General features: G+C 40.6%; 1 protein-coding gene across 2 annotated transcripts in view; it reads left to right on the top strand.

The window, feature by feature from the left end:
- The window catches only part of CHCHD3 (coiled-coil-helix-coiled-coil-helix domain containing 3), a 230,048-nt gene that overhangs the window by 121,097 nt on the left and 86,850 nt on the right, over positions 1–22,101 (top strand). For both annotated transcript variants that reach the window (XM_088141426.1, XM_088141427.1), the window contains one exon: positions 7,285–7,368. In XM_088141426.1, coding sequence (XP_087997552.1) covers positions 7,285–7,368 — 84 coding nt within the window. The remainder of the gene's footprint in view (positions 1–7,284; positions 7,369–22,101) is intronic.

The following is a 22,101-nucleotide window of genomic DNA, read 5'->3' as shown; positions in this document are numbered from 1 at the left end:
AAAAGCGTCACTTCTGTTCCTATGCTGCTGCTTCAGAATCCAACTTTTTTGCTTCCATAGAGTGTCACATGGAATACCATGGCTTACATGATTCTGATATTTGTAGGTGCAGACACATCATGGCACCTGAATATCTTTTCCAAGGCCTTCATAGCTATTCTATCAAGTGCTATTCTGCAGCGTATTTTTTGACTGCTTATTCCTTTACTGTTGATGGTTGATCCTAAAAGGCAGAATCTATCTACCACTTCAGTATCTTCATTGCCAGTTCTAAGGGTGATGCTTGTATCTGTTGTCATTAATTTGGTCCTCTTTATATTTAATTTTAGCTCCATTTTTTCACTATGCTCCTTGACTTTTATTACAAGAGCTTGCAGTTCCTTTGTGTTTTTGGCTATCAGAAAATGTCATCAGCATAGCACAGGTTATTGATGTTTCTTCCTCTAATTTTAAAACCACGTTCATCTTTTTCCAATCCAGCTTCCCTTAATATATATTCAGCGTATAGACTGAATAAATAAAGGGAGAGTATACAGCCTTGTCTCACTTCTTTGCCAACTTACGGCCAGTCTGTTTTGCCACGTTCTGTCTGTACTGTGCATATAGAATTCACATTATCAATATCAATAGTAAACCTTGCTAAAAAGAACTTGTGGGAATTGTGTTTGGAATTAGGTAGTGGTTGAAGCGCATGACAGTGTGGCTTGTTGTGTGATCTAACCATTGTGTGTTATAAGCCACTGGATTTTTTTTGTTTAGTGGGATATGAAAAGCCAGCCAGTGGAGGGTTAAATGACTTTCATGGCCTAGGCCAATGCATTAACCCAGCCATGTGGGCTGGCTTGCATGTGGGAATGGCATCTCACAGCAGATCCTGTTGAAGAGACATTCACACTGCATTGGCATTTTCAGTGGAATAAGTTCAAATATTTCCTCAGATGAGAAGAGATGAATTCAGCTACTGATATATTTTTTAAATGTTCTGTAACTGTATCTTTAGACAAACATTGAAGAGATTGTCTTTCAACTCTTACCTATTTGGTATATCCACATTCTGGAAAGAGTGATTTTTGAGGGTGTTCCTCACGGTTATGTGGTAATCATACCATAATCATAATACATAATATACATAATCATAATACATAATACCATAATCATAATACATAATCATGTGGACATCAAACGTGGCTGGGAGTGGCTGGCCCCTTAGAGGCCTGTTGTCTTAAGCCCCAGAATCCATCATTTTCTTGGACTTTTCCTTTTTGGTTATGTTTTGTATAAATTTTTATGTTTTATGTATTTATTTATATATATTTATTGTTTTAAACGGTTTGTGTGAGCTGCCCAGAGTCCCCCATTGGGGGGAGATGGGCGGAGATAAATTAAACAAACCAATAAATAAGGGTTAGAGAGATTGTGGCAAGTAGCAAAATGAGTCATTTTATAAAATTGAGAAATTATACAGATGCCTAATATTTTATTCCGGAAATCTGTAGCAAACCTTCATAGCAAAATAAAAAGAAGTATATATCAAAATAAACGGATAAAAGGTTTTTCAGGAAATCAGTTTTGAAAGCCTGCATCTCCTGGCTGCTAAAAATCCCAGCTGTTTCCAAATCTCAGTTGTGGACCCAAATACACCCACACCCACACACACCATTTAGAGCTTGCTAGAGCTTTTTAAAAAAATATATTTGGATTGTTGATTATTTGGGGTTTTATTAAAAAGTGGTTAAGAACAAAAATTGAAGGTGAACTAGGGACATATTTTATAAGGTTATGTGTATGGACACTTTACAGTTGGGATAGCTGTACAAAATTAGGGGGGGGGGAGTATGGAACCAATACTTTTTAATGTCTTCATAAATTACCTGGAGGTAGGATGAACACTGAGGTGGCCAAGTCTGTTGATGATTCTAAATGATTCTGGATAATAGCATCAAAAAGGAAGTGTAAAGGACTCCAAAGGATCCCCAAACAGGCTAATTGGGTGTCAAAATGGCAAAGGCAGTTCAGTGTAATCAAGTATAAAACAATGTACATTGACACAGAATATCCAGCATTTGCATTTGCATTAATGAGATTTGAGCTGGTAGTGAGAGGTGAGGACTGATTGGGAAAGCATTTGGCGTGATGGCAGACAGCTCAACAAAAGTGTCAAGCTATTTATTGTCCCGTTGCTGTTTTTGAAAAAGCCAGTTCCACCCTTGGCTTTAGAAAGAGAGCTGGAAATAAAGCAGCTGACAGAGTAATACCATTATACAAATCCATTGGGAGAATGCACTTTGAATGGTGTGTATGGTTGTGTGGTCACCACCTTTGAAAAAGGATTGAACGATGGAAAAGATGCAGAGAAAGGCCACCAAAATTACTGGGGGAGGGGTTTGAGCTGCTTCGCTATGAAGAAAGCCTGGGTGTTTGGGTTTCTGTTGTTGTTTTTAGCTTGGCATAAAGAGAAATAAGGGAAATGTTATATACAATCACACGTGCACCAAAAATGTTACTTGAACAAAGTTGTTCTCATTTTCTCATCATGTTAGAATTCAGAGTCCTTCATTAAAATTGAATGTGGGGCAATTCAGGACTGATAAGGTGTTAGAGCGTTACACAAAGCATAGTTATGGATTTAGCTGCCGTCAGATGTGGTGGTGGAGACCGGTTTAAAAGAAGACTGGAGGAATTCATGGAGGACTGAATTTTCAAGGGCTCCTAGATTTGCTGGCTATTTATTACCTCCAGAATCATAGGCAGTATGCCATCAGTAACAGCTGCTCAGGAGCAACAGTAGAGGAAAGTTATTGTCTTCCTCTCTCTGAGCTCCTGAAAGCAGCTGCTTCTCTACCTTCTGGCCCAGAATGCTAGTCTGTGGGACCTTGGCCTGATCTGGCAGCCCTCTTGTCTATTTCTTTAGGCTTTCTTTAGTATTCTCTCTCCCTTTCCTTGTTCCACGACAGTGAGTTCATTCATTTGCTGCTTCTATTTTCTTCTATGACACTCAGGCAATTGCTTTTAATTGATCTGTTGAAGTTTGCAAAGGGAGTTGGCTTGTGCTTAGACATCTCACTGCTTCTCTCTGTGTCACTTACAATGCATAAATGACCTTTCTCTCCCTCTCTTTCTTGTGTGTATGTAATACATTTCCCAAGGCTGAATACTGGAAGTTCAAATAGCTTCATGACTTTTCTTTTTTAGCTGATCTCCACTCCACTGACTTCTCAAACTGTAACTATCTCTTGGCAAAGTACTGGGGAGAAACTGGGCCTTCACGCTAACAGCAAAGTGGGAGCCCTGAACTTTGTGGATGCCAAGGAGTGGCATTCATTGAGGAACGTTTTGATCTTCCCACACTGCTACATGGTAAACACTACTCCTGTTGAGCCTGTGCCAGAGATGTTTCCAAAATGTTTTTCTGTAGGACTTGTTAGATTGCCATTGTCCAAGTATCAGCTACTTTTCTCAGATCTGTAGAAGTAAACCGTGCATACAGATCCATCTTAAATTCAGTGCACAGTTAGGAGTGTTGAGTGTGTCCAGGCAGTTATGGCTGACAGAGCTCTTGATAATACACTATTGATAATGTCCTGTAGGATGACTGTGTGCATGACATGGCTTTTCCAAAGGAACCATCACTGTCTTGACTTCTAAACTACTGAATGTAGTATATACTAGGTGTTTGTTATTACTGACACTACTTTTTCATTTTGTTTTACTCATATACTCCTCATTCTTCCAAAGTAACGCATAAAGCATTTTTTCAGGTTCCCAATAATAACATAAAGATTCCTGGACTGCTCTGGTTCTTCTGTTAATCTGTATATAGGAATTTGTCAGCCACGACAATCTCTACTAGTTGCTTTTGGGCCATATTTGATCTCTGAGGTGTATGCCAGCTACAAAACTCAGCAACCTCCATGCCTTTCTTCCTTAGTTATTGTATAGTTTCCACTGATGTTTATAGCTCTTTAGTCAGTGGCTGATCAGCTAATAAATAAAAATGTAAGCATATAAATAAATATAAATATATTTTAAATGGCCAGATCCTCATGACATTGCCAAAATCTCATAAGGTTGGCAATCTGAGGCATGCACCCTTTTCTATTCTCGTCCAAAATCTCATAAGATTTTAGCAATTTTGTATTATTTTGTGTTGGACAGCATGATGTGGTATGTGCATTTGTGCGCACAGGGGCCATGTTGCTTCCTGTGCCAAGGGATTGAGGAAGGCAGATACGCAGGAAGACTTTCCTTGTACCAACACATTCAGGGATGTTTCACGCTAAGTTTTATTTCAAGCAAGAATCTCCAAATTCCTTGGAAGATTTACCAAAGGGTCCTTAACTCTGAGAGTTCACTTGGGTCTTGTTTATTTAATGCTTTGATTTTATCTAATATGTTGGACAAACTTACAGCTTTGTATTCTGCCTTTACATGCTTCCAGGAAATGGAATACAAGGTAAGAAACAGAGATTGAGAGTAAATGGAATTGACTTCATAGTAATAATGATCCTTAAGGAGAATGAGGAGGCCAGCAGAGATTCAGGGTGGGAACCTGCATTGTTTCAAGAATTGCAACTCCCCCTTGTTCTGGCCAGCATAGCCAAAAGGATGTTGGGAGTTCATCAGGGCTTGGGGGGGCACCATTTCTCCTTCTCACCTAGAGAGTAGGAGTGGCAGGGTAAGAAACTAATGACTGGGATGCACTTAATTTAGAAGCGTTCATATGTTGTTAGCAGTGTGCCGCCCAGGAAGCAATGTTTTTAGACTCCCCAAAGACGATGAAGCTAAATGCTGGAGTTCCCTCTGTCAGACCATTCAGATGAGAAGGAAATCCTCATTAGTCTCAGTCAAGCATCCCATCTGTATGAATACGGTCTAGAGTTGATTTTGGGCAGGGTGGGTTACAAGGCTGAGAATGAGCTTTTACTACTTCTTGGTTCAAAGCCATAAGGTGCAATGGTGAAATGTTTGTTCCAACACAGTGGTGAACAATAACATGCATCAAATATGTTTCACATTCCTGTAGCCCTTAATGGGGTTAAGGAAGTGGGATTAGGGAATAAGGAGAAAGGATCTTCTTTCTACTTACCCTAACAATCTTCTGTACTTCCTTAAGGAGGGCTTAACTATTGCAATTCTAAAATGTTGAATATAGTCTGCATTTCAGGTAAGTTTCTTAGCTTGATATACCTACAGATTGGGCAATGGACTGGTCTTCTGAAATCTTCTCTAACCTGTCTTTGTTTGAGTAAGCTAATTTGAGAGATGTGTCTTTTTTTTTAACTGTAGCTTCAAATATATTTTTGCTAGGATAAATATACTGACTTTGAATTGTGTCAAGAAAGATAGTTGGCTAAAATACACCCATATAAGATAAGGGACCTATGCTTTTGATCATGGCCATTATTATCATTCAAGGAAGAGAGGCAGAATAGATTGATTTAAATCCAGAGAATTTAAATAGGTGGTTTGTGTCGGGGGCGGGGGATCTTCTCATCTCGAAGCTGAGCTTTCCAGATGTCTTAGACTGTGGTTCCCAGAATTCCCATTGGCCCTGCTAGTTGTAAATTATGGGAGTTGTAGTTCAACATATCAGTAGTATTCCAATTGGGAAAGGCTGTCCTAACCAGTGGTGCAGATCGGCCCACTGAAACATGCAGATTTACAAATAGAGAAACATTAACATGACTGTTTCATTTTTCTGTCCATTTGCTGCACAGCTTGGATATATTTTACAAGCTTCCCTCACTTACTCCACTGTTTCCATATGACGTCAGTCTTATGACCAGTAACTATAACATTTGTCAAGTCCACTCTCAAAAAATCAGACCTGTTTAGAGAACAATTTTTTTTTTTTAGTTTTCCAGTATTTTGCGTTCTGCTTCATTCTTTCTTGGCTGAGCTACTACCTCCTTTTGCATAAGAGAAAGTACTTTTAAAAATGGAGTTAATTTCTTTAAAAAGACATCTCTCTACCTTGGTTTGAGATGAAATATTACTGGTATTTATGAGGCAAAATGCTCCATGACCACCTCCAGAACCCTTGAGGGTGATTTCACTTGTAAGATGAAGTCTTATTTCTCCAAGATATCTTACTCTGAGTAAGGATAGACCAGAATTATCTTTTTGATCAGTAACCAGGAAATTCGTAGCAAGCAAACATTGTTCAGCTTTGGTCAGAATATCTGAAGATGAATCTGTGTTTCTGTCATCCTCACAAATTGTAAAGTTTACCCCAGTCACTTCATTCTTGGCTGGTCAATTTCTTGGAACTAGCTCATTTTTAAATGGTAATGATCCTGCCATACCCATAGCCTTTTATATGCTTGCAGAGATGTTTAATTCAGGTTTAGATTGGCTAATGTGTTTTAGTCTTTCATCTCTAAGTGTCAGCCCTACACGGTCCACTAAGAAAGCAATGCCATAGGTCAGGACTACTTTTATTGTAACAGCTATAGTAGCAGAATCTTGTAAGTCTGCATGCGCTTCCCTCCTCCCTCACATGAACTAGGGAGGGGCTTGTCTGAGACATTTTTGTATGTTATTTCCTTGGCCTAGGCTCAAACCTCTCTTACCATTATCCAGGCAGTCTCTCTTCCTCCTGTCCTTCAAGGCCATTCCCTATGCCCTCTACGCTAAGAGTCTTCCTGAAGGTTCTCGACATCTACGGAAAGCCATCTCCTATAAGGATGACCCACATAACCATTCAAAACAGTTTACATTAATATTTCAAAATCAGTTTGAGTAGATGCTGATTTTGGCATCTAATTGGGTAGTGAATTTCAGAAATTTGCCATAATTCCTAGCCAGCGCAGGATTATGAGATTGGAAGACTAATGCATCAGGAAAGTACCAAGTTGGAATAGCAGTTTTCTTTTTTTAAATGCTCATACCAAGAATGTAATTGCATGCTGGCCACTTGGTTTTCATCTGTGATTCTCTTTCAGGTTTTATAGTACAATTTTTTCCACTAAAGCATTCATTCTAGGGCTGTGTGCATGGCACTGTGTTATGATTATTCCTAGATCTGTTTGGATGATCAGAGGCACAGCTGTTGAGCAAACAGAAAAATACAATGGCTACGCACTTAATTTTCTCAATGTGCTAATCATGATCGTATTAATATCTTGTCTTGGCAAAAACGGAACATGCTGCAGGTTTCAATCTCTTGGTAAAACGTATTAAGCAGAATTGATACCAAATGTTCACTTCACTGGAACTTGGTTGTTCTTCATCTATTTTTCTCTCTCTCTCTGATTTTTTGTTTGTTTGTTTGTTTTCTTTAAGGCCAAGCAACTGGAAGAAAAGGAGAGAGAGCTGAAGAAGCATGAGACTTATTACAAGGAGCAGCTGGCCCGCCTGGAAGAGAGGGTGAGAGAATTTATTCGCTTTTAACGAAGGTGACTTGCTATGAACACATGATAGGCCCTTACTCTTCTGCTATGTTTTAAATGCACAGAATTGATGGGAAGAACACTCTGATCTTGGCCAACTGAGCTGCTGGGAGGAAGAACCTCCACCTGTCCTCATCTACCAACCACAGAAAGAACAGCTCCTTTAAAAGTGTTTCTCAGCCGCCTTTACCATAAACTAGACTGCTCCCTCTGGCAGGGATGTGTGCATGTGTGTGAGTGGGAGAGAAAGATTGGAGTTAGTTCAGTAGAAGGCATGGTAATGTGTTTTTCTAACTTAAAAAAAAAGAACATTGTAAATTGTAAAGGAGGTCCACAGTGAACATTTGGTATGTTCTCGTGACCACCTTAACTAATTCCTGTGGGTGAACCTTAACTGTTGAAAGCCATCTCAACTTTTAGAAGTCTTGGGACTTTCCCAGAAAATGTAGAGGTTTTTGCAAATTTCCCAGGGAACGGAGTTCCAGAGCCATCTGGGTATCCAGCCATCAAAGATCTGGCTATCCAGACTGACATATTGGATTAGTTTGACCTAATCTACCTTTTCCAAGTATGATTTTCTGGTGATTAATTCTGATGTTGCACATAAGACTGCTTTACTTGGCTCTGGAGCCTTAAAGAACTTGAGGCAACTGTTAGAGTGGAACAGCTGCCCGTCTCTCGTTGATAATCAGAAAGAATAACAGAACTTTATTAAGGCCATGTAAAATCCTACAAATGATCATTTGTGAGCTTTGCAGAATGCTTCCTCTGGCTCTTTGTTACACTATTTTCAAAAAGAGAAGATTTAAAAACAACACAAGGAAGGTGGGGAGAGAAAAGGAAATATGTTGCTTGGAGAAATCATGTCAGAAACTCATTATTCCTACAATATGTTAAATGAATTTTGGCATATGCTGTAGCTCGTTAGATTAGCTGCAAGAAATTTACCAGGACCAATATATGCCAGGACCAAAAAATATACCAGGACTAAAAAAAAAAAAAAAAAAAAGGTGAGGTCTTGTATCCCCTTGAAAATAATGCTCAACAATTCATGCATATAGAAAATAGGAACCCTACTTAATAGAATCAGATATCCACCCAACATGATACTGTCCTACTCTGATTGCTGGGAGCTTTCCAAATCTGAAGCAAAGGTCTTTTCAAGACCTGTTGAGAGAGATCCTTTTAACTGGAGATGTGTAACATGGAACTTGATTTTTTTGTCAGGCAGATGATGATGATGATGATGATTGACATTTGAACAAATGGCAACTGCATTGATCGCTTTGTAATCAATTATTTGCTTCCTTAGAACATGGAGGCTTTGTCTTGATTATCACTGGCCATTCACTCACCTTACCTTCTAAGACAGCTGAGGCTCTAGAGTGGAATTCCAGTGAAGTTGGCCTTCACCTCCCAGATTTTCCAGGGAACAGAGGCCATGCTTGCTGCAAATAATGTCGGTGGTATTGTGAAACATCTGCAGAGCTACAGGTTGTAATCTAGAGAATTGCAGAAATTCCTAGATATGTCAGCAAATCTGGGAAGTCCCAGGCTGGGATCAGTTGGCCTGAGGTCTGAAATATGTGAATGGAGGATCAGGGTATCTGTTGTGATCAGTATATCTTCAGTATTCCTGACCAGGAGCTGTGCTTTCAAGGCATAAGACAAGCAGAAAACATAAGGAAGCCCAAAAGCACTGAGTATTTTGGTGAAGAAAGTTAGCTTAATCCTAAACTCTTTTTCAAGATAAAGCACCTTGACTGCTAGGTACCTGTTGTATCTGTAAATGTCAGAGTTCATATAATTAATTGACTCTTTTTATTGCTCTCTCTCTTCCCCTCCCCCCCATTAGCAGTTCTATATCCATCTTTCTCTCCACTAGATTTATTACTGCAGCCATTGATAATAAAGGCAGATGACAGCAAAACAGATTAGTGTCAGTGAGGTGCTCCTTCTAAAGCCGAATTACTATATATACACTCACCATCATCTGGCTGCTGTCACATCGAAAACATTTCAGAGACCGAAGTGAAGACCTTGTCAACCTTTTGGTGAGGATTAATATTGGATCCAGTTACTGTGCATCATGACAACTGCAGTGTGGACACATAAGTAATTCTACTGTCCGGGACAATAGGCATCAATAAATATGGCTCGTCTTCTAAATAAACATACCCTCTTTAATACTGAATGAAAAAACAGGTTCCCTGAATATAGCTGATGGTCATAGGTCAGCAATGGCATATCTCGGTTATGAATTATTGCACGCGCCAGTGGAATAGTTTAACACCAGAGTTAAAAAATAACCTTCCCATGCAGTAGATCTGTTCAGGCTATAACCTCGTTATTTAAGAGCTTCCCACATTCGATTTCAAGGAAGATTCATTCATCGGTTCTAAAGGGACCTTTTCCTCTTCAGACCCAAAGAAAATATGAGCCAGTTCTCTTGATTCAGGTTGATAGCGGAGCAGGCCTCAGGAGCATGCAGAAATAGACACAGTGGCCAAGAATGGAACCGCTGGATTTGCTTTTTGGTCATGTTGAATGAAAACCGACTAGCTGACAGCAGAAAAAGCTGGTTCTAATGCATTTGGAGCTCATAGTGAGTTAATTGCCACCCTTGTATAGGAAATGGCAAATCAATGGGAGAATAGATTGGAATAATGAAGACACTTAGAATGAAAACGCTCGCTTTTCTTCCAGCAGGAGACCTCAGCAAATACACCCAGATACTCCATCATTTTGCTGTGTCATTACTTCATTTCCAAAGTCCCAATGCTAAAAATTGAAGAAAACTGGCAATCTGTCATTACAGAGTATTATCTCTCCCTCCCTCCCTCCCTCCCTCCCACCCACCAACACTCTGCCTACCTGGCATGTTTCAAAACCGCGCACATGCAGTTGAAATGAAACATGTCACCCATGTTTCAAATCTATACTGGAGAATGTATATAATTAGAGCCAATGCCATTCATCAGATAATCCATTGGATGTAGATCCGAGAGATCTGTATAAAAAACACTTCTCACTTGTTGGTCCTTTGGCAACTGAAATTGGCTGTGGTTAAAAAAGAGAGGGAGGGAGGATGTTAAATGGACGGGCTTCTGTCCTGTAATGAATCCGTAGATGTCAGACTCTAAAACCACAATGTAATAGGATTTAAGATACAGTGCAGAAGCTTAGTGTAAACCTCTGGAGTCGGCCTTTTCATGTGAAAAAGTATACTGTAGAACAACACACACATAATGATCATTTCATAGGGCAAAAGGCATACATCCTTAGTCCATAATACATGGAAAGCCCATGCATGAAATCAATAAACTTAAGCAATTGTATCTGTAGTCTTCCATCACTAAATTCATCCAAACATTTTCAGAACTCACAAGCCCGCCCCAAATTTGTGCTGAGAAGGACAGCAGATTAGCACATTTGTTTCGCCTGTCCCTGAGATGCTGAGTAAGGTCTCCTGTATTTTTCTCCATCTCTTCCACTGGTGGGAACAGGTCCTTTAAGTGCATCGGTACCCTTGCTTCCATGATTATGGAACTAGCCCTAAAGGACCTACTCCTTTTGTTCCAGTCAGTCACATAGCAGATCCATTTTGTGTTTTCCATATGTATCTGACACCCATTGGGCAGACACATGAGAAGAAGCTTTTTTATGTGCATGGTTATTCCATGGTTATGAAACTCCCTGCCCCAGGCAGACAATCAGGCAATATCCTGGCTGGTTTTCCACTAACTTTGGAGATACATCTGTTTCAGTTAATTACTTTGGCCATTGACCAAACTGGTTTGTTGTTATTTGTTGTCCTGTCTCCATCTCAGTAAGCTTCATTATGGTCATTGACCAAGGCAGAAAAGAAAAGAAGACAATTCTGAGACAGCAAATAAGGAACAAATGAATAATTATAACAAAACTAATAATTCTAAAACTGATGTGATCAGAATGCAAGGTACTTTATAAAGAGGAGAGCAGAACATAGCCTAGAGAAACTAAATCACATTGGTTGGACCAGTGTTTCTCAACCTTGGCCATTTTTAAGATGTGTGGACCTCAACTCCCAGAATTCCCCAACCAGCATGGCTAGCTGGGGAATTCTGGGAATTGAAGTCCACACATTTTAAAATGGCCAAGGTTGAGAAACACTGGGTTGGACAATAATAACTGTAAATAAAATGAATCTGGGTGGCCTGGAAATCTGACTAGATGGGGGATTTTTAGCTGTAACCAAGCTTCTTTATAACAAGGGCAAATAGCAAAACACGGGTAAACGTTTCAGTAATTCCTTGGCCACACGGGCAAAGTCTTCATTGGAATGAAATATCCCAGAGTTTCCCTCAAGAACAGCTGTTGGAAGGACATTAAATCTTGCCAGAAGTAGGGCTCTTCTGAATTTTGCAACCATTATTTGGCTTAAATATCTCGCTGGCTTAAAGAAAAAGGGTGCAGCTGCTCTGGGACATATCTTTAGGTAGGGCAGCTAGATCTTATTGGCTGTCCAGAACTTGACATGCTCAGGACACGAACCGTCATCAGAATTACTTCAGGTGAGAAATCATGGCGTTTTAATTTATCATGCGGTGGCCCATTCCAGGATGAAACAAAGTCATCAATTAAAATCAGAGAGGTCAAACCCATGGGGAAAAAAGTGACATCAGACACATGGCCAAATACCGTCTCAATTGGCCACACCAGCTTCACAGTGCAGTGTTGCTTTGTCTGCATTTAGCCTGGGGTGTACATTAGATTGTTTACTAAAATGGCTGACATTTTTAAGTCATTCGTAGTATTTCAGTGTGGAATTGCAAAATGTATAAGCTGTCTGTATTATAGAAACATGTAGGATTATGGACATATTAATAAGAGCCCCATTAGGTAGTTCGCCTAATGCTCTTAGGTGAGTTCTTGCATGATAAGGAAAGTTACTCTTTGGCTCCAATGTACATCTCTGCTTTCCATAACCTGCATCCTTGTTTGGGTTTCTTGAGCATAGCTGTACTGGTTAATGCTGACTTCTGTTTTATCCATGTTCTTTCTCTCTACCCTTTGCTTCCCCATCAGTGAAGCATGAGAATCTTGGCACACTTCCTGAAGTGGGAGATGTATTGATTGTCGCGGGAGGAAAAAAATAGTGACCCTATTCATAAAGGCCAATTTTGGGGGTGGGAGTTGCAGTGTTGTTTCAGACACTGTGAGCAAGGAGACCATCCCTGGTGTGGTTTGACTTTTGAGGAGACTGAGGAGAAAAAAAAATGGATTTAATTACAGTATTGATCTCTGAGCATGAGGGAGCCCCAGCCGACAAAATGTGACAGCCCAGCAACAAAATGTTGTGCTGCTTTATAAATTGCAGTGACACAGACTCATGAGGGAAGCGCTCATGCTAGTTGGGCAGCAGGACGAGGAGACCCAGTATCAAGCCCTTCGCAGAGGGCCGATACAAGGAACCACGAATTATACAGATTCAGTAAAGGATTTCATGCAAAGATTAGGGGTAAAGAACAGAATTTTGGAAACGGTGATCGGAAGCTCATTAAGTTCATTAAGGTGGAGTCTTTTTGAACATTATGAATCTCTTCTTGGGCTTTTTGCAGCCTGAACTGAGCTGGCACTTATGAGATAGCTATTGATTAATCCCTCTCCTACCTGTCAGCTGCTTCTGTCTTAACATTCATCTTTCCCAGTTTTCCCACAATCTCTCACATCAGGATATTTGGCCCTCTCCCCTGCTAATCTGATAAGGAAGTGATTTTCAATCTAAATAAACTCTTAAAAAATAACTCCAGGTATGCAGTCAGGCAGCAGAGACGTGGGGGCTATCTAGTGGATGATGCCCAGTATCATATGATTATCTTTCTGCTGGACAGATGTCCTGGATATGTGAGCTGCTGGCTCTCAGGGAACTTCTTGATTCCCTTAAGGCCAAGAGAAGCTGGGAGAGGCAGAGAGGTTGGTGATAGAGGCCTTTGCGGAGAAGATAGAGCCACCAGACTCCTATTGTGATGCTTTAGCAGTCATGGAGAACGAGGCTGTCAGGAGGATGGAAAGGATCTTAGAGGGATCCAGTCCATGGAGAATGAACAGATATCCTCGTTGTGCAAGTTTCTGGGTGATGTAGGAGGGGCTCTGAGTAATGGTGGATTATTAGAGGCATAAAAAGACAGGTGGTTGACCTATGCCAACCACATAGTGACCTGCCTGGTATAACGGTGGCAGATATCTCCACTGTCTCAGTATCCTTGTGTTGGCGAGGATCTAATGCTTGTGGTGATGGAAACACCAGGGACCTGAGAGAAAGCAGTCTAACAGTCCTGGAAGCCAAATTTAAGTTGCTGGGAAGGATATTGAAGTTTGTATTACCAAGAGGTCTGTCTTGAAAACTGTATTTGTTCCTTTGCAGGGCCACTGGACTTGGCAAAGTTGAGTAGTTCAGGTGAAGAAGATGAGACAAAGGTGCTGGGAGGAGAGGTTTAGACTGATGAGGTATGGCATACCTTTTGGTCAAGCCAGGTCCATACAAAAGTGCCTGTGCTTGAGCTGGCTTTTTCAGGAAACAGAGAAATAATGAGAATGGGAATTGGCATTATCAGCCAAATTGACAAGCTCAAATTTAAATAAATCTCTCAGTCTTGAAAGTATCTTCCCAAACAAGCTTTAACTCTCTTTGATGCTAAATTTGCCCCTCACCCCAAAAAACTCTTAATTCTTTGACAACTTGAGCCAAAGAAGTAGGGTAATTTAGGTAGAATTATGCTAATTGGCAATGTGTGCAAGCTTGTGGGCTTATTTCAACTTGCCCTACTTAGTACTCCTCCAAGTATCTTGGGATTGCAGCTTTTATGATCTCCATCCAGTAAGGGCATGGTGGAGATTATAGTCCAATGCACCTGGAGGACATTACTCTAGAGAAATAATTTATTTTAATAGAAGAATTGGCTGTCCTTAGGATTTAGGGTGCACCACAGGAGTAATTTTCTAAAGATACATCCAGGCTGCTGGATTGTCTTCATGAAGCATGTTTGGGTGCATGCTCTGAAAGTGCAGATGTTTTCTTTCTCTCATTCCCCCCCCCCCCATTAATTTATATTTTGAGATAGAATCTTCAGCTCATAGGATCGGTGTTTCATTCAAGGCACTGGCTTATTGCATAGGCTGTCAAGGAGTGTTAACCTTCAAGTGAGGTGAGCTCATAGACTATACAGCTTGGAGTTCATGGCACATCCTATTCCAGGTATTAACCAGCATTGTTCAGCCTGCTTGCAGCGGTAAATAGGATTTTGCTATTATGATGTGTCAAGGTTTTCACAGCAATCAAATTTACTAGACACTAAACTGTTCTCTGCCGAGCAGCTTTAGTCTGGATTTGGGGGCTCGCGTTAATCTTGTTGGTAGGAAATCCTCATCTCAATTTGGTAAGGAAACTATAATTTAATGATCTCCTTGCTCTTACCCAGAAAGGAAATGCTTAAATCCCCTCTCCAACCTGGGTGTGAGCTCCAGTGTCTTGAGAAGGGAGATTACACACCATTCTGCTCCTGAGCCAGCATACTGTTGGTGTGCAGGTAGTTTACTATAGAAGCCATGCAGGTTTCAGATTTCCCTGCAGCTGGATTGATCTTTTCAGAGATTCGAAAAGGTGAAGAAGCTATCCAGCAGAGGTGAAGAAGCTATCCAGCAGAGAGTTTCTTTGAGAGTTTTGGGCTTGCAAATCCTCGCTTGGGGCTGCAAAACAGTGATGCCCTAAGTATTACTAGTTGACTGGCTAATTAATTAATTAATTAATTAATTAATTAATTAAGCGAGCTCGTATGGAGCCTTGCTCAGGCACTTCTAGGCAGCTTAGGCTACAGAGCCACACAGCGAGTAACGTAAAAAGAATACAGTGATCATCCAAATAAAAATGACAGTAAACACCCTTTTTTTAAAAAAAAAAATGATTATATGCCATCCATTTGTTTTTGACTAGTGACCACCTAGATAGATTTTCTCCATGATGATCTATCCCTAACCTGTTCTTTTAGGATTCCCAAGGGTGCACCATCGCCACCGTAACTGAGTCCCTCCACTTTGCTGCTGGTCATCCTCTTCTTTTCTTTCTTTCCACCTTCTCCCAGCATTAAAGCCTTTTCCACAGAGCTGGGTCTTCACATAATATGTCAAATTATCCTATTGAAGTAGGATCATTTGAACCTGGTCATTTGTGCCTCAAGTGAGAACTCTGGGCTGATTTCTTCAATAACCCATTGCTTTGTTTTCTTGGTTGTCCACGGTATCCTCAGGAGTCTTCTCCAACACCAAAGTTCAAGGGTGTCAATACTCTTCCTATCCTGCTTCTTTAAAATCCAACTTTCACCTCCATAGAGTGTCACAGGGAATACCACGGCTTGCACGATTCTGACCTTTGTAGGTGTAGACACATCACAGCATTTATATCCTTTCCAAGACATGCCATTTATAACAACAGCCCCCTCCTCCTGATTTCCAGGGAAAATATTGTCACAAACCATCACACTTTTATATCAGGAAAGGGGTCCTCACTTCTTGGGGCAACGTGTTTCTAAAAGAGGGGCACCATAACAGAGAACACTCATTTCCAAGCCCCACCTGTCTTACATCCTGGTTGGGAAGGATTTGCAGAATGGACTCTGCTGGATGATTGTTGGGCAGGCAAGTCTGACTTGGAGTAGATGGTCTTGTTTGCATTATGTGTCAGGTGTTCGCTGATAAACACTGTGTAGGGGATTGTATAGATAACCTTGGAAAAGGAATGCAGGAAGAGTTAAACAGAGTTAAACTCTTTTGTTTAAACAGAGTTAAACAAAATAACAGAGTCCTGGGAAGGGAATCGTTGAAAGAGTTGCTTAAATGAGATGGGCGGTGACAAATTTGCTACATAATTAATAAATAAATAAACAAGACGGGAATTCTGGGAGTTGAAGTCCACACATCTTAAAGTTGCCAAGATAGAAAAGCACGGCTCTATAACAATACAGTTGCATTCCTGTGATACTTGTGGTGTCTGTTTCCTGACTTGGCCTACTTCAAGGGGCTGACACACTGCCTTTGGAAGGGTTTGTTTCTCTCGCTGTAAGTGAGAAATAACATGATAATAATCTGTTACAAAAACAAGGCCAGCCAACCCAAAAGAAACCAAAGGTTTTGGTTAAGTAGATCAGGAAAGAAATCAAATACGAGGTTTTGAACTGGTGTGTGTATGTGGTTCTTGAGGCTCAGCAGTTTCTGAAATTCCTTTAAGAATGGCTTCCTACTTTCTTCAATAAATATCACTTATTCTCAGTTCTTTGCTTTTCTCATGGGCGCATCGAAGGGTCTGGTCCTGTTCCAACCTGGAATTGCAGCCAGAAGCAAACCAGCAGCCAGTGCATCTCCTGCCACGGAGGTCTTACACGACTGTCATGGCTCTCGCTCAGTATCCCGTGAATTTTGCATTTTGTACCTGTATTAATTTCTGAATAGTCTTCAGGGGCAGCCCCATGTAGAACCAATCGTAGTAGACCAGCCATGAGAGACTATTAAAGGCTGTGCCAAGCGCACATTGTTCTGTTATTCCTCTCACCTAATTTTCTGCCCTACTCCAAATGCTCAGCAAGTATTCCATGCCCTTTGGGTACACCCGTCTTCCCTGGGCTGCTTCTGCCCCTTTGCTTTCTGCCATTTTTGCTGCCTAAGTACATATGTTTTTCCCAAAGTTCAGAAATAGAATGGATGATAAAAATCTCTACTCCTAATCAGAACTGTGTGGGGATACCAAAGGGCGTTCTCAGCAGCTGCTTTCCCCTGGAGACTTTCCAAAAACTGATTTGGTACTTTTTAAAGCAGTGATATAATTTGTTTTTAATCAAACTACCTTGAGTTAAGATGAGTTCTGCTCTCAGTCTAATTAAAGAAATAAATTATGTAGGGTTGTAGAGAATTATCTCTTTGGGGGGGCTGGTTTTAGGATTAACAGAAGACTATAATTTTAATACAGGTTTGTTAGAAGTTTAACTCTCAACTGAATTCTGCATTTTTGAATGATTGTGTACCATCAAGTTGGCGTTAACTCTTAGTGACCATGTAGCTAGATTTTCTCCAGGAGGATCTGTCCCCCAGCCTGGCCCTTCAGATCTTCCCCCAGTGTCCCCATCGCTGCTGTAATTACGTCCATCCATTTTCCTGGTGGTCATCCTCCTCGTCTCTTTCCTTCCACCTTTCCAAGCATTTTGAATGATACTGTTACTCGACAGTGTTGGAACAAGAGAAGCTGTACATCTACATGAGTGAATAGCCAATTATGATCAGGAGAGCAAATTTCACAATAAGGGGGGAAAAAAAGACAAATAGCCAATATTAGCCTTCCAAATTGCTTTAGACTACATGGAATCTCTTCCTATTTAGTAGCTATATAAAAATCCCAACCTTTCGGAATCTTGGAATATAGAATATAAGAGTTTGTGTTTCTGTATTGTACTGAAGAATTAGAACTCTTTATTCCAAGCAGTTTATCCCAATATTTGGTTTTGTGAATATATTGCTTTCCACTTCCTCGTCTTGGTCATTGCTTCTGAAAGGAGAAGGGAATCATGTAATCTGAGAAAAGATTCTAGTTTTTTAAGAAGTTATGGACCCTGCAGCTGAGTCAGTCCTTGCACACATCTCCCAATACGTTCTTGAGGATTGAGTGGCAATATCAGACCACAGTGTGAAATGAGGAATTGGATTAATTTGAGTGAGAAATGCTGTTGTATGACACAGGACTCCTAAAGTATAACTTTGAGGGATTGAAATGATATCTTCAGAGAAATGCATAAGTCTTCTTGAAACAATTCTAAGATTGACCTCCGCTGGCTTTCTAACTTGCTGTGACCAGAGCCAGTTTTGTATGAGTGAATAACCTGGGGCAATTTTGCAAATGAACTACAGGCTGAAGGGTAGCCTCTCAACAGTACTGTCTCTTGTCATTTTCACTGATTTAACTTGCATTAGTGTGGTGGACATTTGCCCTAGGCCCTGTCTCACACCATGACTTTTCTAGATCTCTGACCTCATTACTCACCTTTCTTTCACTGGATCTAAATGTCTGGGTTTGTAAGCTTTTGAGTAATGAATGTTATTACATTTACAAATGTGAGACCTTTTAATTTGGGAAGTAGCATTCTGATTCTATCTGCTTCAGATCTATAGCATACAGAGTACTCCTTTTTGGAGATAATTGTCTGAAATATTTTTTTGGGGGGTAGGAGAATCTCTGGATTGGTTACATGCTGAATGATGAGCCAAATCCAGGTACTCAGGGATGCAACTGTTTCAGGATCCCACTGTGGTCTAAGCAATACCTCTGTTGCTTTGTGGGGTGACTTTGGCTGCAGGTGGAGGGAATGTGACTTTTGGTGGCCCCCAGTCCTGTTTACTGTGGGATCCTTCTGGCTGAACTAGGTGATGTCAATGCTGTTTTCCAATAGGAATTTCTCCAGTGGTCAAGAACAGTCAAGTTGGATTGATCAAAGCTAGACATGGATCAGATAATGTTGTGGCTGGTAGCGGATTTGATTGATGTGAGTAAAGACAGAAAAGACAAAGCCGCGATTCTGTCACTGGAGATAGAAAAGGCTTTTGATAAAATCTATAGACTGTATGCGTATGTTACCTTACCTAAATTTGGATCTCCCAAAAGATTTATAAAAAGGGTCCAAATTCTGTATGCAGCTCCCAAGTATGAGGTGAAAATTAATGGTCTTTTTTCATCTAATTTTTCACTCTGTAAATATCCACTCTCTTTGCTTTTTCCTACTGGTTTAGAACCTGTAACTTGTACTGTTAGGTAAGATCACAATATCTCTGGTTTTTTTGTGTGTAATGTGGACAACTCTATAGCATGGTGCTGGAGAGGATTTTGTCTTGACATCTCATATTGTTTTAGGATTGCATAGGTTTAAGCCTTTCTGCTCTTTAATATATGAATTAAATCCATTGAGTGAGTTCATCTGAAAACGTAATGCTGCCTGTCATCATTTTTTGCCTTATTCTGGTAAGTTGGTGGCAGCACTAAAGTGTGCCAGGCTGTTGCAACAGAGAAAGCCAATGAGTGGAAGTTTAATGTATTGTTGAAGGCTTTCACGGCCGGCATACGATGGCTGGTGTGGGTCTTCCGGGCTGTGTGGCCGTGGTCTTGAAGTTTTGTTTCCTAATGTTTCGCCAGCACCTGTGACCGGCATCTTCAGAGTGCAGGAGCACAGACAGGAACGGGGCACAGAGAGAACTGCTCCTGTCTGTGCTCCTGCACTCTGAAGATGCCGGTCACAGGTGCTGGCGAAACGTTAGGAAACAAAACTTCAAGACCACGGCCACACAGCCCAGAAGACCCACACCAGCCAGTGGAAGTTTAGTCCAGAGAAATCGGAGCTTCTTTGAGTGGCTGGCTCATCTCCTTGGGAAAGCACAGTCTATCTGTTCCAGCAGAAGCTGCATAGTCTCTTCTCACTTTGGATATTCATTAATCCTTATTGACGGTATAAGTAGAAGTGGCGTCTATGGCCCAGACTCTTTCTTGATTTGTTTAGGTTGGCACACCAGGGGATCCCCTTCCTCGAAATCTGATTTAGCAGCCAATGCCTCAATGACCTCCAATTTCATAGCTGCAATGTATTTTTACTGAAATTGGTTTGGAAATTTCAGCTACTATTCCGGAAAGAGGACTGGTTGGGATCACGCATAATGGACACATAATCCCAGAAATGAATTAGTACGCTGGTTTCTAGTCTGTTCCTAGGACAAAGACCTTGTGGAAGTTTTGACCTCCACAGCTTGGGATGATCTCCTCTTCTAATATTTTCCTACTCAAGCCTTAAGGTCATAACAAAACATACAAGAGTAGAGCTGTTATACTAAGGGTTATACTAAAGTAGTATTACTCAAAGTATATTTGAGCTATACTCAAAGTATAGTTTGCAACATCCATGAGAGTCACCAGAGGCGCTGGCACCCAGAGGAAGGTTAAAAAAATATGGGATGATGGAATCGGGGTCGCTATGTAAGTCCCAGTCTTCTTGTATGTGCTTTTTGCATAAGCACAAAAGGGGCATGACTTGTCTTGAGATTACACTTCCGCCATCTTGCCTATTTTTTTTTAACCCCCAACACCACTAACCTTAACCTTCCTTGCACATCCCTTCTAAGCAGGCTTAGCAGCGTAATGCACAAGTGTGCTGAATGCAAAGCCACCAATGGTTCTAAAGTCCAGTGTGAAGCCTGAGTGTTTTTGGTGTTTTTTCTTTTTCTTTTTACCCATTGTGTTTGCCTTTCAAAAGAAGAATAATTGTGCCCCTAGATTATGGGTGAGCTAATTTTCAGTCCAGGGGAGGATCAAGGAGGAAATTGCAAGCGGAGAGGGCATTTACAGGCACCAGGTGAGAAGGAAAGAAGATGGGCTTTGAAGATGGGCACTCTGCACTGGGGCAGAGAGTGCAGAAAGCAACTTGCATCTCGACGGTGTTTTGCAAGCTCCAACGTTTGAAGAGCGATTTAGGAGAATCTGGTTTAAAGCCAGGATACATCCTGTTCTTTTCCTTTTCCTGGCTTTAGGGAATGAAAGTAGTTACCTTCAAAATGAAACCCAGATTTCAGGAATTACACAAGTGTGTCCTTCCCACTGAAGTATGATCTTAAATTGTATGGGGTGTTTTGGTTTTTTAGTTATTCCCAAAGAAACAGTTTTAGGTTATAAAAGTCCTATTGCTTTGTTTGAAATACAATTAATTAGTGAAAATAAAGTGTATATTTATTTCATGCCCAATACAACGCCCAGAATCTTACCAACATGCTTGCTTATTAATTTTATTCATTGGAGGCGGGGGGGTTCACACAGATTCATGTTATCATTTTAGAAGGTCATGGTATCGCAGAATTTGAGAACTCCTGGACTTCAGCTTATCTAGTATCACATTTTGCTGCCATAGTGGACAGGAGAGAGAAACCTGCAAACAGGAAACTAGCATATTTATCCCATCCCATTTGGATTTCCCGGGAACTGAAATCCAGCAGCCCCTGATACCAGTGGTGGCTTCCTGCTGCCATGAATAATAGCAACTGGTAACCCTACCTTCAGTGAATCAACAGAGATTTTTCTCCATAAGCCAAAATATGATTCTGATAGAGATAGAAGAGCCCTTCTGGCAGTGACCCCTTGGCTGTGAAATATTCTTCCTAATGCATGCTTTTACCATACTTTAGACTTTCAGAGTGACAAAACAGACCAACACACATTTTACTCCCTTCTGTTGTGTCTTTAGTATGATAGTTTCACTTGTTGTTATCCCTGTGTCTTTTGGGATGCCTCCCGACAATATTTCCATCTATTTTAAAGCACTTTTATAGTTTTAAGAAGCAGAAGAAATTCTATAATAAGACTATATAAAAGTAAAACTTTTTGTTTTACTGTAGTTTTTGGTGGGTGTTTTTGACTTGAAACACCCAGAGAACTGCTGTTACTGGTTGGTTAATTAGGTGAAAGAATGAATAAAGTTATCCTTTGAGCCTTCTAAGGAAAAATCATTATTTTTGTATCATCATTGTGTGGCACTTCATAAACTAAGAGAATAGGTCACTGCACTGAGAAACTTACAGTGTGTAGTTAAGTCAAAGATACAGAAGAGGAAAGAATGGAGTAGAGGCAGAAATAGGAAAAAAACATTTCTGTTACACGAAC

This window comes from Python bivittatus, unplaced genomic scaffold (genome assembly GCF_059951505.1).
Source record: "Python bivittatus isolate LINGU-HERP-01145 unplaced genomic scaffold, Pbiv_v1 ctg000330_np1212, whole genome shotgun sequence".
Taxonomy (NCBI): domain Eukaryota; kingdom Metazoa; phylum Chordata; class Lepidosauria; order Squamata; family Pythonidae; genus Python; species Python bivittatus.
This window is presented reverse-complemented; position numbering and strand designations above follow the sequence as displayed.